This window comes from Microtus pennsylvanicus, chromosome 22, assembly GCF_037038515.1.
Source record: "Microtus pennsylvanicus isolate mMicPen1 chromosome 22, mMicPen1.hap1, whole genome shotgun sequence".
NCBI classification, from domain to species: Eukaryota; Metazoa; Chordata; class Mammalia; order Rodentia; family Cricetidae; genus Microtus; species Microtus pennsylvanicus.
In genome coordinates this window covers 30098828-30117449 of record NC_134600.1, presented here as the reverse complement: position 1 = coordinate 30117449, position 18622 = coordinate 30098828, and the positions used below count along the sequence as shown (strand labels likewise).

Genomic DNA, 18622 nt, shown 5'->3' with positions numbered 1-18622 from the left:
TCTTGGAACAATTTACTGTTTTTATTCATGCCTATCCTTGGTCGGAAGTTGTTTCTCACGTATAAAATTTGTGAATTAAAAAACTACACAATAATTGTCTTTCAATTTGTATTTGGGCGTGTGCTTTCCTAGTTCCTAGACCTCTTTATTTGAGCATCCTGGCATCCTGTTAGGAGGGACCGGAAAACACCATTATTTAGGGGGAAGAGAATTTGATCTGCATTTGAGAAGTGGTAACATGCAAGGTCAGTAGCAGAATCAGGACCAGACGCCAGGACTTCAGCCTCGGCTGAGCGCATGTCCCGCGGCTCCGTGCTACTTTTTATTTATTGACACTGGTGGTGGATAGGGAGAGAGTGCTTCGTTTTGGCGATGCACACATTGGTTGTTTGGTTCTATATTATTAAAATAGATCAAATGTATTTTAATTTCCAACATTGATTCCCCCCCCCCCAGCCTTTCCCAACATTAGCTTTCTAACGATGGTATTATCACCAAAAAGAAAGCAGAACAGGAGAAAGGACTTGAGGGTGTTGTCAGGGTGTTCATTATATTGTTATTGAGTATAGAGAAAAACCACAGAAAAATTAGAAAGGGACAACAGTTTAATCAATGTCATATGATAAATATGATTTTCTTTGCCAGAACAATAATTTGATGTCTCTGACAATACATTATGCAAGAGGAAGGAAATACGTAGAATGACGCATGTAGGGCAGCGCCTCATGAATGAGCAAACCTCCTCATAGGACACACCAATTAATCTGGAGGCCTTGATGTGCTGAAAGTGCCCTGACTTAGTGGAACGATATGGAGACCGCAACGGTTTCAAACAAGGTACATGTTTCGCGGGTCAGCATTCTCTTTTAATATCCAGTCACTAGGTTTTTTGTTTTATTTCTAGGCAAATACAGTTTAATTTTAACCTACGATTATCTTCACTCTTCACTATTTTAACTTACACCAAAAGGAGATGTGCTTCTGCCGGATAGGATCCAGACCTAGCGCTGTATAGCTTCCTAATGGAGACATAGGGAAAACATGCACGGTCCAGTCTCAAATCCATTGTTCACAACTCCTGCTTCATTTTCCCCATCCACGCAGTCACCTTCTGGTCCTGTAGACAACTCATAGATGCATCTTAGGTCAGAATTCCAAAGCAGGAAGTTTTATGAGAATATAAGACAAAGAGTTTTGTACTTTTCAAAACCGAGCTTCACTCGACCCGTCCTTTGGAACAAGGTTTCTATGTGCACAAACAATTGCTTTCACTTTACCTTTGACCGCCATAGAAAAACCTCTGTGCCTCTTCATTAGCTTCAGCCCAGGCTGCTCCAAGACTGCCACGTCAAAAAATCAAATCTCCTTCTGCAGCTTCTCTTCACAGCTTTGAGAAATCCAGGGTCTCGGGCCTGTTTTCATCGGTTTGCTTCCAACACGTGAACTTTAGGAGGCATGTTGTATTCCACAACAACGCGGTGTGTTGGCTTCTTGTTTCCTACCCCATGTTTGCCCCTGAAAACATGGATCATCAGCACAGAAGTGTTCAACTCCAGTCTCCCTCTGAGGCTACGGAGCTCCGCTTCCACACCCTGAGCAGACACAGCTTCAGTGTGTTTGAGTAGGCGTGGCTAAAAGTTTGTACCAGTTCACTAATCTCTTCCTCAGATCCACTTTGTCAAGCCAGATACAAGCCTCTCCGATCAGAGTCTTCTTCATGAACTTCCCTCCATTGGAGAAAAGCAAAATCTAGAGAGCAAAGTGAGAATTATACGTGTATATATGGATACACACACACACACACACGTACGTTTTTCAACTTTTCGAGACTTTTTTTCATCAAAGAATAACAAGGAAGAAAGAGAGACATGAGGATATAGTGTAACTATTTGAAAGAAAGAAGAAATAGTATTAAAATATCTATAAATTAGTCCAGATTAACATTTCTGGGAAGGATAGGCAACTATGTCATATACTGGGAAAGCTGATTCTAATCAGATATGCTTAAACTGACGCAAAATTTGATATTTAAACTCTGGAACTTCAGATATAACTATAACTTCTGCTTTTTGATTTGGGTGTTTCTCATAATTTTTTAATCACTAGAGTCCCTGCGATCATATTAAGTCAGTTTCATAAAAACTCATTATGCTTTTTTCTGAAAACTCCCTTTTCTTAATTTCTGGATGACACCTGTGTTTTCAGATGCTTTAGAGTTTTGTCCTTAATATTTTATTCCTTCCTACCTTCATTTTAGCTAACTCTGTCAGTGAGGCTTAACTTTGTTTTTCAAATATATATGCATATATAAAATATAAATGTATGTACATATGCATATCTATGGTTATTTATATATATTGCTAAAACTTTAATTTGCATCTATGTACGTCTGGCGAGTCCAGAAGAGAGTGTCAGAGCTCCTGAAGCTGAAGGTAGAGGGGGTTGAGAACCAGATGACATTGGCCCTGATGGTGAACTTGGGTCCTCTAGAAGAGCAGTATGTACTTTGGACCACCAAGTTATCCTTGCAGCCCTGAACTTGTCTTTGTTACTTATGTTTTCTCCATCATGAAATGGCGTCATATGGCTGCATCTCTTCCCCTCTATCCACATTTCTCCCCCTTCCCTTGTCTACTGAAGGCATGCTATGTGAAAATAATTCTGCTAGATGGCAGGGGAAAAGATAATGAAAATTAGGCCTTACCATAGAAAAGTAGCGGCAGGTGAGTGCATACATTATTGTATAGGAGAAATTTTGTTGAGTCCCATAAAAAGTAAAATAATTTGTGAATGTGTTCTGAAGTATACTTAGGGTTCTCAGTCAAAAAGTATACTGAAAGATGGAAGATGGTGATACATAAGAAGGAAGCTTTGAAGGAGAGGAAAATATGAGCCAGGAACTCAAGGCTTAACTTACAAAGACTCAAAAGTGTCTGGAGTACTGACTGAGTAGGAAAGCGATGAAGACCCAAGACCAAAACAACATAACTAAAGCTCATGGTGGGGGACTCTGAATGATGCAAGGAAAATGACGCTTTACTGGACAGCTTTAATGGAAAGCAAACCCAGTTTAATAAAGAAAACTCTGGCAGCAGGGTGCTGAAATGAAAAGGTGAGACATCAGAGAGAAATGGACCAGGTGAGCTACCAAAATTCTACAGACACCAAAGAAAGGAGCCAAGAGTGAGTGTGAGCGTGGGAGCAAGAGCAGAGTCCACCTAAATTAGCAGAGGAGACGAAAGGATTGGCTGGTGATTGGATGGACTGAACAGACCGAGAGGGTTCAAAGGGGTCCTGCGGTGATTCTTAGTGATTATTATATAGTATATGATCAATATTTAAACACTGAATAATTGAATGAACAACACATATAATGTGAATGAGAAAGTTGGTCACTATTATGGGACACAATTACCTGAAGAGAATGACCCGCAGGACTCAGGCTGAACCTGAAGGTTTCGTTGAAGGAAGGCTCTCGGTCATGCCTGCATACCCTTGTCTTCTTCTTGATAACCTTCTTTTGAGTAGAGATGTTTATCACATATATTTTCACATATAAATCTGTAAAATAGGAAGTAATCCCGGTGAGTGTCCATTACCCCTCATAGTGCTTCCTGTTGCACTGTGATGAACACAAGCACAGGAAATTCTACACAGTTTGTTGCAGAAAGCATAGAGTGATTGTAAGTATACAGCTTTCTTAGCAATTTAAGTTAGCTTTCCTGTTGTTTATTAAATGTATCTCTCCAATTTATATATTTAAAAATCTAGCTGAAGACTAGGAAATTACAAAGTATATAAATTAAAATTTATAATTTATAAATCTCTAATTTATATGCTGGAAAATTTTCTAGCTGAAGGCTAGGAAAATGATTTTATCCTTTAAGTGAGAAATAAAGCATGTTCTTGTTTCATAGTTTTTCTAATGTATTTCATGCACACATAAAAGTTTCGGTAGAATTTCTTAGAATATTTAAAACATGGTCCTAGTCAACTAGTAGATATCTTGTTTATCATCACGGAACTAGATACCTGGTAAGTGATCCGGAGACTTAAATTTGTAGGTAATATTTCTGCACTGGAGAATTTCAACTATTAGTTGTTCGCCGTCTGTTTTCATTTCCTTTTTCAGGGCTAGCTTGATCTCTCCCATCACTTGAGTTTTGGCTAGAAGATTTAATGAAAACAATTTGAGGAAGCATCAGCGCTACTTGTTAAATGCTTAGCTTATTCACTTCCGTATGTTCACTTATGGGATTTTTATCAAGCATTAAACACTTTGTTGTATGCTATGGATATGAGGCGCAGTCCAAACCCTCAAGGACTAAATAGTTTCATGAGATCCCACCATTCAGATACTGGTACCAAAGAATGCTAAATATGATGGTAGCCTAGCAACCAGGGACATAAAAGAAACCGTAAGCAGATGCACCACTCAGCTGCAGAGTCTTAGGTTTGAAGAGGTGACTGATGACCTTGTAGGAAGAAAGACAAACACGGAAATTACAAAATTCTAATATACTATGTAGGCATTAGAAAGGCTTTAAAATGTGGTATATTGTTGGCCAACAGTTGTGTCTCATCAGCTTGCTCACGAAGACATGGTAGCTTAACAAATCTCACTGCATAGAGTTTCCGGTTCCCATTTCCTTTCTTGATATAGACAGTTGTGATGTGTAATGACAAAACTGTACAAGGCAAACGCACTGCTTAGGTAAAAGCAAGCCAAGCAGGCAGGGTCGGGAGACTGTCTGGGCCGTGAACCGGCTAAGCCATTAGGCCGTCCACCCAGGAGGCCTGGAGTCCAATTCCACATGGGCGCCAAATGAAGAAGGACGCTTATAAGAAATCCCACACCAGCTCAGAATTGAGAAATAGCCGGTTATGTATTTAGGGATAGACTCACAAATCAGAATCCTCTGCTTAAACGGAGAACAGAAGCCGAATCCAGCAGCTGGAAAGAGAGCGGACCCATGTTCTACATCGGCTTATAGAGCATAAGAGGCCATGCCCCAGTGGGTGGATAACCACAAGCTGTAAGATTTCCTACAGCAGATGTTAATTGTAAACTAGATTCATTTTAATTTTTATTGCTGCTTTACCTTTCTTTTTAACTGAAGCAACATTTCATGCCACATGAAACCTGTTATTAATCTACCCGTTTCTCTATTAATTCATGAACTCATCCAACTCCTATTTGGTTCACTGTTCTACTTTGGGATTAGCCAGCAGAAGGGATACGGTATGTATAAAATGCCGAAGCATGAATGTAAGTTTATTTTTAAGTGAGAATCTTACATTTCTAATGCCGATAAATATAATCCACATAATCAAGACTCTTCTGAATTTTTAACAGCACAAATATAGCCCGAGAACAAATGCTCGAGAGCACATCGTCGGCAGCTGTGCTCAAAACAAAATATAAACTTAGAAATTTTAAATAATCGTCTCGGCTCACAGGATTTTTCACCCACCGGGAGGAGATAGTTTAATTAGAGATTTCGATGGGTGAACAAAGGAATAGGAAGAAAGATTCTGAATTTTATAGTGACTTGGTTCCAAAGAGAATGTGACACAAGACCTCGTCCTGGGAAAGGCTAGAGCTGGGAGGAGGGTGAGGACTAAGTGAGATGCAGGGGAAAGGAATCCTTCTGGAGAGAAGGAAGAGCCTGTTAGCAAACAGGACTATATCACGTGGGGAATCCAGGCCTGAAGGGCGGGGCCGGGCGCTCTTCACTGGGGCTGCACCCGCAGCTTTGTTTACATTCCCAGAGCGCAGGCAGCTATTGCAAGTCTTTCAATACAGCTGCCAACAATGTCTGCTCAAACTTTTGTTTCAGGAGATATATTTATACTTTTTAAAAAAAAAAATCAGAAGGGCCTTGCTGGTAAGGATTATATCTCTCAGCATTAGAGTTTAAAATTCTAATTTAAAAATAAAATATAAAGCTAAGCATTTTAAATAACCATTCATCCAGCGTGAAGGGAAACAAAATATTTACAAGTAAACGAGGAATATTGTTTTATGTACTTTTCAAATTTTCAAAACGCTTGGCTCAACAACAAATGTGATCTCACAAGTTCTACATCAAACCCACGGTGACACACTATTTTCACAGAGGTATGTGAAATTCATTCGAAGCTGGAAATAGGAAATATATTTTGCCACCCATTTTGGACATTCATCAATAATTTTGATACTATGTCAAGACTTAACTAGGTGTAGTTTCTTTTCTTTAAAAAAATATTTATTTATTTATTATGTATACAATATTCTGTCTGTGTGTATGCCTGCAGGCCAGCAGAGGGCACCAGACTCCATTACAGATGGTTGTGAGCCATCTTGTGGTTGCTGGAATTGAACTCAGGACCTTTGAAAGAGCAGGCAATGCTCTTAACCTCTGCGCTATCTTTCCAGCCCCCTAGATGTAGTTTCTTGAAGGTTATGGGCAAAGTAAGATCAGAGGAAATGGACACTTCTGAAGTTCCAATTTAATTTAAGATAATGATCAGAAAACTGTGAAATTATTTTAATAATGTTATTATTAAGAAGGTTAAAAGGTGATTAAATTTCTAACTCCAAAAGCTCAAATAAAAGCAAAAACAAAACAAACAAAAAAGGCTAGAAAGTAACAGGAAAGAAATAATAGAAGGTAAAAATAAAAATCTGTGAAGCAGAGAATTAAACAGATTATAGATCTCATTAACATATCAAAATTCTGGCATTCTGACAAATATTAGCACTCTAGAAAGGCAATAGTGTTAGACTATAGCATGTGGGCCTTACGTATGACATTTTAAAGTTCTGTGTTGTAAACATTTCAGCGTCATGGGTACACTCTAATAATGCTTCGCTTACATTTTGTTCACAGTTTATTGCAGACCGCAAACCATAAATCTCATCCAATGTATTTACTTGAACCCGAGGTGGCCAGAATTAATTTTGGTTAGTTAGCTTATTTCTGAAGCATAGCTCCCCATATAGCTCAGACTAGCCTAGAACTCGTGATCCTTCTGCCTCAGCCTCTGAAGCTCTGCTTTCAAGCATGACGCATCAGGCCTGGGATATTCTTTGCACATTGGAAGTGAGAATGAATTGGCACCAAGCCGGATGACTTGTGTGTTTCCTCCCCGAAAGCCACAGGGCAGACCAAGAGAACTCTCACAAGCTTCTGACCTCTTCATGCATACTGCGGCACAACCCTAGCCTTAATAAACGAATAAGGGTTAATGAAAGGGGGAGGTGCCTAGTCTTAATTATAGCTTCTTATGCCATGTTCAGTGGATATCTCTGGGAGGCCTGCTCTTTCTGAATGGAAAATGGAGGAGGAGTGGATCTGGGCGAGAGGGAGTTGGGAGAGGAATGGGTACCAGGAGGAGTAGAGGGAGGACAAACTGAAGTCAGGATGTATTGAAAACACATAAACAGACAAAACACTACCAAAACATTGTTAAAATAATGGCAAACCCATTCCAGTCCATTCGATCTTTAAATGGTCTCTCTCAGGAAAGTAAAAAAAAAAAAAGTCCAATGTAAAAATGAAAAAGATGGCCAACATTTAGAATAACAATCTTTAACATCAGTGAAAATAGAAAAATAAAAAGACTTAGTAAAGTGTCAAACAGCATCCAAGCAAGGAAAACGCTGTAGTCAGTCTCTTATCAGAGAACCTAAAACCGGTTACTTAGAGATAGAAAGACAGAGCCCAGTGAAGTCCGGCTTAGCAGCATCCCTGACTACGCCGCACGTTGCAGAAGTTTGCAAGGAAAAGAGAAGAGTAGGCCACAAAGGAGGACCATGGACTTCAGTCCTAAGTGGATGATCGACCTGGCAGCCTTAGTTCATCAGTACGGGGCTCTCTGAGTCTTAGCAGGCAGGTGAAACAGTTACCGCGCACCACAGCTGAAGATCCTTCAGGCTATGAAGACATTCCTCTGTTTGCTGGATTGAACACTCTGACCCGTTCTCAAAAGAAGAAGTGAAACCAAACCCAAACAGGTGGATAAACTCGTTACCAATGACTGGATCCCTGTCTCAAAGCTACAGAAAGACCGACAGGGGCCCTCCATTTATCAAACCATCCCTGAGATGAAGGGAGGGAAATTCTTTTATTATTATTATTATATGTGAACTCTATAGAATATTGGGCTTTATTGTGATATTCTTCATACATGCGTACAATGTAGCTGGGTCAAATGGTCACTTTCCTTGATCCTCTGTTCTCCCCACGCCCCCTCCCTGACCGGCTCTCTTGGAACGAGAATTCTCACTGTAAAGTGCGGTGGAGGAAGAGTCACACACTATGTGGAGCCAACAGAGGTGGACATCAGTGAGAGCCTTAACGTTACCGAAGCATTTTCCCCTGGGGAAATACACTTTCTAGGCCAAAGCCGTCTTTTCTGGGCCCAAACTCCGCCGCCAATTATCTGTTGCTTCCTGCCTTCTCACTTGGCAGAGAGGGAGATGAAAAACCTGTTAATTAAAGTTCCCGAGCCCTCACACTGTCTGCTTGCTTCTGGGGAGTTCAACCTCACATCCCCCGCCGTGTGATATTTGTAAAGCGTTTGATAAGTTTCCCTCTGGGTAAAGACTTTTCCAACCTGCTTTTTAAGTTTCTCCTTGAAGAGAGAAAAGGACATGTTTACTGAAGTCATCTTAAAGCAGGTTCTTTTGAGTGACTTTGTCTTCTAAAGCCGACGTTTGTGTGAAGATGGAAAGAAATCTATGTGTCTCCTGTCTTCACAGGGGGGCCGCTGGCTCCAGGTCCCAGGGCACCGTATACATAGGAGACGTGTGATAATATTTTGGAATAAGGGGTCAATGGCAGCAGAAAAAGACTTCAAACAACGTCTGTGTCTTGATGTCTTGAAACCCATGCTTCTTTGAATGTATTTAAAAAGCAATATTTTAAAGTTAGGAGAAAAATGATTGAAAATTTTCTGTACAATGAAATCATAAATATTTGAGCGATAGGTCTGATTAACCTGATTTGAATGCCACACAATGAATTAAAATATTATCTGGTCTCCTTAGTAAATTGAGAGCCTAGGAGCCATGAAAGAGGATAGAAGGGGAGGAGAGAGGAAGGGAGGAGAGAAGGGAAAATGTATAGCTCAATAAAAATAACGAAAAGAAATATCATCTGGTAGCCTACAGATGTGTATAACTATAATGGGCCAATTTGCAGAACTAATAATAATAATGCTACTGAGAAAGGAATTCTACAGTGTAGCACAAACATAGAAAGAGAATAAAGCGGATATTGTGGCACACGCCTATAATCCTTGCATTTGGGAGGTACAGACAGGAGGTTCCAGAGTTCAAAGCCAGCCTCGGCTACACAGTGAGTTCAAGTCAACATGGCTTACATGAGACTCTATTAGAAATAAAGAAAAGGGGGCAATAGAGGTAGAGAGATACAAAGTATATGTTTCAAAATTAGACCAAATAAGATTTGAAGTGAAAATGAAAAATACAGCTCGTGCCGATAATCGATAATCTTGGTTTGAGAGTATTAATGAATAAGAAACATCTGGAAACAAAAACTAAATAAGATAAATGAATATTATAGGTAGAGAAAAATATTAAGGCAATATTACATAATGTATATGTGGTGGTTTGAGTAATAATGGCCCCCATAGACTCATAGATTTGAAGGCTTGGTCACCAGGGAGTGGCATTATTAGGAGGTGTGGCCTTGTGGAGGAACTATGTCACTGGGCGGGGGGTTGAGGTTTCAGATACTCAAGTCAGGTCTAGTGTCTTTCTTCCTGCTGTCTGCTGATCTGAATGTAGAACTCTCAGCTCCTTCTCCAGCACCATGTCTGCCTACGTGCTACCACGCTCAACATTATTCCCATAATGGACTAACCCTCTGAAATTGTAGCAAACTCCAGTTAAATGTTTTCTTTTCTGTCTTTCTTTTTTTTTTTTAAATAAGAGTTGCCATGGTCATGGTATCTCGTCACAGCCAAAGAACACTAATAGAGTATCCTATCATTCTGGAACTACTGATGATCTTATAGGCTGATAGAGCTCATTGAGGTGCACTTCACAGACAGAGAACTCTGATTACAGAATGGACAGGAAAGGAATAAGGGTCTAAAAGAAACAGTCATTGTGAAACAACTAAGGCCCTGAAGATTGAATAGGTTAAAGGACTTAAAAGAATAATGCAAGGAGAAGAAAGAAAATAGCAAGTGAAAGAGGGAGGGAGGGAGAGAGGGAGGGAAGAAAACTAGAGGGTTAACCAGATGGAACGAATCCTGTAACGGAAGAAAGATGGATAGAAAGCAGACCACCTCCTGCTTTAAAGACAACAGTAGAATTTAAAGCTGAAACACAGCCTTAAAATGATACAAAGTTAATCTCTAATACTTAATTTAGTTTCTTAACCTGTGAAACTTTAAAAATAAATTAATGCATAAAATATTTATTGAAATTAAGTCACTCCTTTATTTAACATTGATATATTATTTTCATTTCAGTTAATATTTTATAAAGAGAATGAATAATTTAATCTGATTTTAGCAGAACTGGGTTCTATTATCTCTTTAGCTGGATAACACGTCCCAAGCAGTGTAACTGTCAAATTATCCCTATTTCCAACAGCTTTTTGAGCACTTCCTGATGTGTTCTTTTCACTAAAATATGCAGCGATTGCCCCGCTTCCTCCTTCAAAAGAGGTGATACACATATTTGAAAAATTTCTTTTTATCCATATCAATAGACCCACATTTATGTAGACGCTGAAAGGCTTAACTCATTTTAGGGAAATATTAACCACTAAAATTAACAAACAATCATTATCTCACACCAAAAAGAAAATACAGTAAGCATAATCACCATTTCATAGAAAATGGCAGTTTATGTATTTTGTGGTTCTTAAGAAAGTTACAGAATTGTGCAGTGGCTTAAGCAGAGCAATAATATAGATCTTTTGGCTTTAAGTCTGGGGCTCTGCCTTTCAGAAACACTTCGCACTTGCTGATGGTTAAAATATTGACTCGTTTGTGGGCATATTCACTTGGCTGTGTTTTTATAGAAGTATTAGAATGGAAGGATCCCAGTAGTAATTTTGTGGATTACTTTAGCCATGTACTAGACCTTAAAAAGCAAAAGATTCAGCCAGAGAACTTTCACCGGACTTAAACTATGGAAAATGTCCTCTTGAAGTCATTGTCCACATGTACACAGTGGGTCAGAGAGGTGGGGTACAGACTAAACAGCAAAAAGATCAAGAAAAATCTTCTCCAGCAGCCAGGCCTGGTGGCACACACCGCTCATCCCAATCCTGGGGAGACAGAGGCAGGTGGAGGATTATGGGCAAGGCCAGCCTGATCTACAGTATGACTTTTCCAAGACTGCTTCAAAAAAATATACAAAGGACAATTTCTGAGGCATTTATAGAAGAGCCTTTGAGAAAATGCTTATTAAACATGCAGTGTTACTTTATGAAGCACACAGTGACTGAGAAAGTGTTTATCTTTAAAGGTTTATTTTTTGATCATCTTTCTGCGCATGCATGCATGTGTCTGTGTGTGAGTCTGTCCACTGGCATCTAGCAGAGGGAGGAAGAGGATGTCCGCAGTGAGCTGGAGTCATGTGCCATTGTGAAGCCATGAACTGAATGCTGAAAACCAAATCTGGGTCCCTGCATGAACAGTAGTACTCTTAACTGCTGAGCCATCTCTCCAGTCCCTGACAAAATACTCCTCTGAAATTACACGTTTGCAATCTCTAAATCTCTTATGTTCAACCAAACGTCATGGTTCGGCTTGGCTTCGGCAACCTCAGCAACTTTTCCCAGTGCGGGAGCATTTCAGGCAACGCTGTCTTTGGGAGGAATTGAATCAGCAGGAAGTGACTAATGTGGACAAGAAGTGAAGGGAGAAAAACGAAGCTGCTTTTAGAGAAGACGACCATACAATGACGCCTTACTAGACCGAATCAGTCTGATTAGACTTAGAATCGGGGTGGGTTTATTGTTTTAAAGTAAGACATTTCACCTTCCATCCCAGTGAGGGGGCAGTCACCACATTAGATATGGTTTAATCATGAGTGGCAGACACAGGTGACATCAGAACCTGGAAGGTGGAGGAGAAGGGTGGAGGGGTTCAGTCACCCCTCATGCACACAGGGAACTGGATGCTAACCTGTGCTTCAGGAGACATCGCCTCACGAGGCAGAACCAGAGCCCTCTCCGACTCCTCAGAGCTCACACGTAATGGAAAGTTTGCAACGTTACCCTTTCTACAGCTACTTCATATTTATAGCAGAGGTAAGCTTTTGAGTTTTCTAAAGATGCACAGGTCTGAGCCTCCACTTACTAAATAGCTTCTGTTTTAAATAATATTCTATAGTCCCTAAACCCCATCATTATGGAAGGTTTCACTCAAGTTCTCTTCTTTGGAAGTAGTATGTAATTCTCTCATATGTTACTGCATTTGCTTTAACTGTTTTCTCTGTACCAAATACACACACATGTGTCTGTGTGGATGTTTGTGATTTGTAAATGCCTTTACTATCTAAATAAAATGTTGAGACTATTCCTGACGTGAAACTTAACAATCTTTCATCATTTACATTTCTCAGCATTCATTACCTTAAAAATGATATATTCCATATTATATATTTGTGATTTGAAACAGGACTTCTTGTTGACCAGCATCCACGATCTCACTGTAGCGAGGCGAGCCTTGCACCCCCTTTCTTTCTGCATGTTCCTCTCTGGTTCTGGGCTTACAGGTATGCGTTTCCATGACTGGCGCAGAATTTGCCTTTAATTGGCAAAACTAATTGTCTGCCCTTGTGGCGTGATGTGTGGCGATGTGGAATGAGGTGCGGCCCCTAAGACCCTGGCATTTATTTCCCAGCATGACTGAGACAACGGAGATTCAGACAACAGATCAGCTGACAGCTCACCGTCTAGCCAACCTGTGCTCGTCATTAGGGGGTTTCCCCTTTTACTCGGAATAAAGAAAACACAGTAAAGGAACCGTGTCCTGAGGTATTCATATGTCAATACTTTAAATGGAAGCATATATGTATATATATACACACATACATACACACACACACACACACACATATATACAGATGTGTATATATATATATATTAAGAAAAGAAGTCCTTTCCTACCTTGCTGAGCCTGTCAGCAGGAAGTAAGCTTACTAAGCTTACTGTCTCTTCTCACCCACCTCCCTCAGTTATTTCCTATCAGGTGTGCTGTGCTACCCTGCAGGCTATAAAGATTTCACTTGCCAGGACAAAAATTGCAATCGCATTCTTTTATAAAACGTACAAAGTCTTTTAGACTATGGAACTCAACTACCTATAACCAGCACCTCCCTTTGCTTTGCACCATCTCCCCCAGTAGCAAGAAAAGCTCCTAGATTTTTTTTTTTTTTTTGATTTTTCGAGACAGGGTTTCTCTGTGGCTTTGGTTCCTGTCCTGGAACTAGCTCTGTAGACCAGGCTGGCCTCGAACTCACAGAGATCCGCCTGCCTCTGCCTCCCGAGTGCTGGGATTAAAGGCGTGCGCCACCACCGCCCGGCAAAGCTCCTAGATTTTAAAACAAGTGTGGCCATCTTACAGTCTTGCTTGAACTGAATTCCATGACCTTGTCTTACCATTCTCTGGAGGCTCCATTAAAAGCACTGTTGTGTTTTCAAATTTAATTCTTAGAGATTTAATTCTTGACAAACTACTTTACCTATATGGGGCAGTTTATAAATGTGTGTGTGTGTGTGTGTGTGTGTGTGTGTGTACATAGTGCTAAATACAAGAAATGACATGTTTTCGAAGGTTTAACCTAGTTTTCTGTTTCTTTAAAAAGGGAAGCAGAATAAAATTAGCTTATTTTATCCTGTTTGAAATACTCTCCTGGTAAGGTCTCATGGGATAGCTTCCTGATAAGACAGCTTGATTATACAGTGAAAACAGGAATAACGAGTTATTTCTCTCCCCCTTTGTATCTTTATAACCCTGAGATGATTGTTGGCTCCAGCACTGCCTACTAATAATGTTGCAAAAATGAATAAAATAATTATTTTAAAACAATTTTTGCTAGTATTCTCATATATTACTAGTGGGTATTTTAACATTTTCATACATACATATACATATATTTTTATCACATCCCTTACCTATTATCTTTGAAATTTACTAAGTTTTCTCAAGAGACCTTGGGTGAGAGGTTACTTATTGAATCACCGGGACTGAAGAGAAAGCTCAGTGGGTTAAGCTGTCTACTGCCAAGGACCTGAGGTTTATTCCAGTGACCCACTGAGTAAAAAAGAGAAAAGACACTTGAAAGTTGTTCTCTGATCCCTACCTGTGCTTTGTGGTAGCCATGTGTACCCCCTCACATATCCAAACAATAAATACAAATATGTTGAGAACAAAAGGAAATTTGGCTACTGCCCAATGGTTACGCCACTGATGCCAGCGTTGGAGAATTCACAAGACAGAATCTGTAAACTGTTAAGATATAACAAATTTCATTTTTATGTAGCCATTGCATTCAACTATCCTCACACTCTGCCAAGGAATTTAATCTATTCTTTTACAATTTACATTCCTAGGCAACCACAGAAATAAGCTATATTACTGGTACTGATGAATCCCTATGAAACCACTAAACAACAAATGTAAATTCCTGTCTCACTATTTGTAATAATACCCTAACATCTGTAGATGTCGATACCCTTGTTCTAAAAGAAAATGAACAGTGTACATGTTAGACTAACTAAATTGCGAACGTCATAGATCATTATGTATTTCCAGTAACTTGGCCTCGATTTATTTGCTAATTTGTGGTAATAGCTTATGTGCTAGTAATTCTTGTCCCGTATATACTCTTTCATAATCATGGCTTAGATCAGGAATTTGGGACTGAGGAGAAACACTAGCACACCCACATCCATGTGAACTGGGAGACCAATCTTTGTGGGACTGTTGGCCTAGAAACATCCGGAACAGAGAAGCCATGGAACAAACAAGTAGCCATTGTCTTGGCGAGAACTGACGGGTTTTCATGAACTCCTCCTTTATTTCAGCTGCAATGGCTCCGTGTGCCGTCTCAGCAACACTCAATGCTGTGTGCCCTGCTCCTTGTTTGCTCATTAGTCCCAGCCTTTACAGTGTGAAGACTCCTTACCCTTTATCCTTGTCCTTTTAGATCACAGAGAAAACACCTAGAGGATGTTAGATTAGTTGTATAACCTCTCCAATAGCTATTGGAAACATCAAAAAGCAATCATCATTTCCACTTTGATCAAAAGAAAGCGATTAAGCTTTCTAATTCAAAAATTGGGTGATCTAATTAAAAATCTAAGCCTTTTTTCTCTAAGATACGTCGAGGCCACTAGTGAGAGGTATTTTGGAATTCTTTCCACTCCTATGGAGGATAAGTTATTGTTTTAGCTTTCTTTTTTTTTCCATAGGTGTGAATATTTGAGTCACTACTATTCAAGCTATGAAGTGGATCCTGAGACATTTCCTTGTTTTAAGGCTAAATGAGAGCTGAGAAAGTAGGTCTTTGTCGTATTTTCACTAATTGCTTTTCCCGAGAGAGAGGGTTGTGCGAGCCATTCTTAGGGCTTTTATTTGCGATAACCCAGAATCAAGAAGATAGACGCATCATTCAATACGCGCATTTTATTCTGCCCTGCTCCGATTCAAGAGTGCTGGGAAAGTAGGAGAAGCCTGCTCATCCCCTCTGCGTTCGGTGTCTTTCTTTCGGAGACAGAGCTCGAATGGACGCAATTTAGGGAGGAAAACTGGCTTTGCTGACTGATGTCCTCACGTATCTGTGACGGCTGTGAAGACGCCCTTCTGATACACGCTTCTTAGCATTCATTTGCTTGTGGCTAGAAATAGCCAAGACCTTTCCGTAAAAAAATGTAATTGGAAGTCTGCCATTGTCTCGTATGAGACAGCAAAAAACGTAATTTTCACAAGAGAACTCGAAAACCTAAATGCACATAACTTTTTAAATGTTTAAAATGTTGAAATGCTTCCTGAAAGCCCGAGGAAAACGATGCTTAGGCGTGAACAAAAGCTGGTGAACAGGAACAAGGAGAGGGAAACGGCAGGATGCAGCTGACAGGAAGCGAGACATGGCGGGATGAGGAGGAGGGTCCCAGCAAAGGAAGGAAGGTCAGTACAGAAGCACGGGGAGAGAGGAGGGACAAGTAATTCTAAGGCTGTTTGATAACGCTCCAAGGAATCTTATGGTTTTATATTTGCATAAAATTATGCACAACATATGTACTTATGCATATACATCCATCTCAGGAGCTGCTGAGGGAGGGAAGCAATTACTAGTCCTAACCAGCTGTGAAGTCTGAGATCCACATCAATGACCGGCATGGCAGGGCATCCATGGAGCTGTAGCAAGTGGCACTCACATGGTGGTGGCAACCAGCAGCATCTAACTGGACTCAAGGCCCACCCAGGAGGAGAGAAACCATGCCTGGTAGTTTGCTTCTAGGAAATTCCCATGGCTAGTGAGGCCATGGATCCTACAAGAGATTTATCAGTGCCACTTGATTGGATTGACATAACTATTTACTTTATTCTAAGTCTTATCTACAGGTAAGCATAGGTGTCGCCCTCATCCAAGAGGCTTCTCTTTACAGTAAATGGAGACCCTCCCAGAAACTTACAACTAGACATGATAATTAGCAGGTCATTGGGAGCCCATGGATATCCATGTCCCAATGGACACATTCACTTTATAGTCCATGCCTCCGTGGTTCATGGAATAACACAGAAAGGGGGCTGAAAGATTCTACCAACCAGGAACCTTAAAGTCTTCCGTGGAACAGTTGGTGTCTGGCGCTTTCAGCCAAGGTTAAAGCCTTCCAATTTGGAGGGAAACTTGTTAAGATGTAGGATATAAAAGAAAAGGAAAGCATCAGGAGAGTTTAGGGTGAGCTGTTTACAAACATGTAAAACAACAGAATGCCTTAAGAGAAGGAGAAGCACTTCCTTCTTCTAGGAAGCTCCTTTAGATAGGCAGGAAACAATCCAACATAGCTTCAGGAAGTCCTGACACTGACCAAGGACCCTTAGTCACCTCCCTTCCTAAGAGTGGATTAGTAACAACAGCTGAGAGTCCCTTTGAGACAGGCCAGACTCCAAAGGAACTCTAAATCAAGCCCTGCGGCCGGGAAGAACCTAGCAGCCTGAAAGAAGCAGAGACAAGCTGCAAAGCAAAGATGGAACAAAAGCCAGCTGCATGAAGAGGTTCCAACCAACTAGCTACCTGGAAAGGACACTCTGAATTTGCGTTTGTAGCCTGTAGTATCTGAGGTCTGTGCCAGCTGCTGGGAGTTATCACCCTTGCTGGGGTGAGCTTTGGTGGTACAACTGTCCTCATTTCTGCTTCTCCTGGAGCAGCCTCCCACCCGCATACCTGGAAGCAACCCCAGTAGAACACGCTGGTCACTAAGTTGGACATCGGTGGATCCATACTCTGGTCTGTTGCTGACTTCCTATCTGGGGTGAGCATACACGTGTTATGTCTTCCCAGGATAGTTTATCACACGGAAATCTACCACAGACTGAACAATAACAATATCTACCGACATGCTAGTATGGGAGTGGGGTGGGGAATCTCACCTGATTATACCACTGGACAAAGAACTATAAATAACATGATCTTTGAGAGAAGGGAGAGTGAGCATATCCCAGGAATGAGCCTCCCTGAAGGGGTCAGTCCTGAATCTATATTCACCCAAACAACAGAGACTCAGGGGACTTGGAAGGAAAGGAAAGGGCAGAGTGATGTGATTATATTTTAACTAAAAATGTATAATAAAGTAAAATAAAATGCTAAAAAGGAAAGCCTTTATGATAGATGTGTTAACCGAGTAGAGAGAAGACCAATAAATAGGTCAAAGCTAGCTTGCTGTCCTAGGATGTGAAATCTGAAAACCTAAATTTGGGTGACACTTGGAATAGGAAGGAGAGGGAACGACTTAAGAAACACTAATAGGCACGGGGCCCTGCAAGGATTTAGCAATTACCAAATGCACGACCAACCAGTAGAACAAATGGAAAAAGAGCACAGCCAGATCCTAGACACACTGTATGAGGACAGCATTTGACTTCTCTTTTCAGCGGCCGTGAAGGTTTAAATCCAGGGCCTCACGATTGCCAGGCAATGGAGGTCTCACTGACACATCTGGTTTCAAATATGAAATTAGGAGCTAACCTGTTAGGACAGCCCTCACCTGTATCTTTTGGAAAAACTAACCACAAACTAAAATACAGAAAAAATTTGCACAAATAAGTTTGTATATCTCAAATCGAAAATTAAATGTTGTCTTTACTTTAGCAAATATTTTTTTGTTCATTTAGCTGTTTTGAGAATCAATTTGAAGTAGCCCAATCTAGCCACAGACTTACTAGGTACCTTGAATATTTAATTTCTAAGCCATTGCTCCAGCACTTTGGTCTTGAAGTTTTGATCCCTCTGCCTCTGCCTTTCAAGTCCCGAGATGACAGGTATGGCCAGCCCATCCAGCTAAAGAATTGTTCTTAATAAATCAAACAACTGTCCTTTTTCAACAAGAATACTATGTATTTCTGCTACCATGCCTCCACGCCA

General features: G+C 40.5%; 1 protein-coding gene across 3 annotated transcripts in view; it reads right to left on the bottom strand.

Annotated features, from left to right (window-relative positions):
- Nucleotides 1-448: 448 nt before the first annotated feature.
- Pclo (piccolo presynaptic cytomatrix protein) overlaps nucleotides 449-18622 on the bottom strand; it is a 270157-nt gene continuing 251983 nt past the window's right edge. For 2 of the 3 annotated variants that reach the window (XM_075956227.1, XM_075956229.1), the window contains exons 24-26: nucleotides 4033-4167; nucleotides 3416-3561; nucleotides 1461-1749 (exon numbers count right to left, since the gene is read on the bottom strand). In XM_075956227.1, coding sequence (XP_075812342.1) covers nucleotides 1609-1749; nucleotides 3416-3561; nucleotides 4033-4167 — 422 coding nt within the window. In that variant the 3' untranslated portion in view covers nucleotides 1461-1608. Of the gene's footprint in view, nucleotides 1750-3415; nucleotides 3562-4032; nucleotides 4168-18622 lie in introns of all 3 variants that reach the window. The other variant, XM_075956228.1, reaches the window with a different exon arrangement.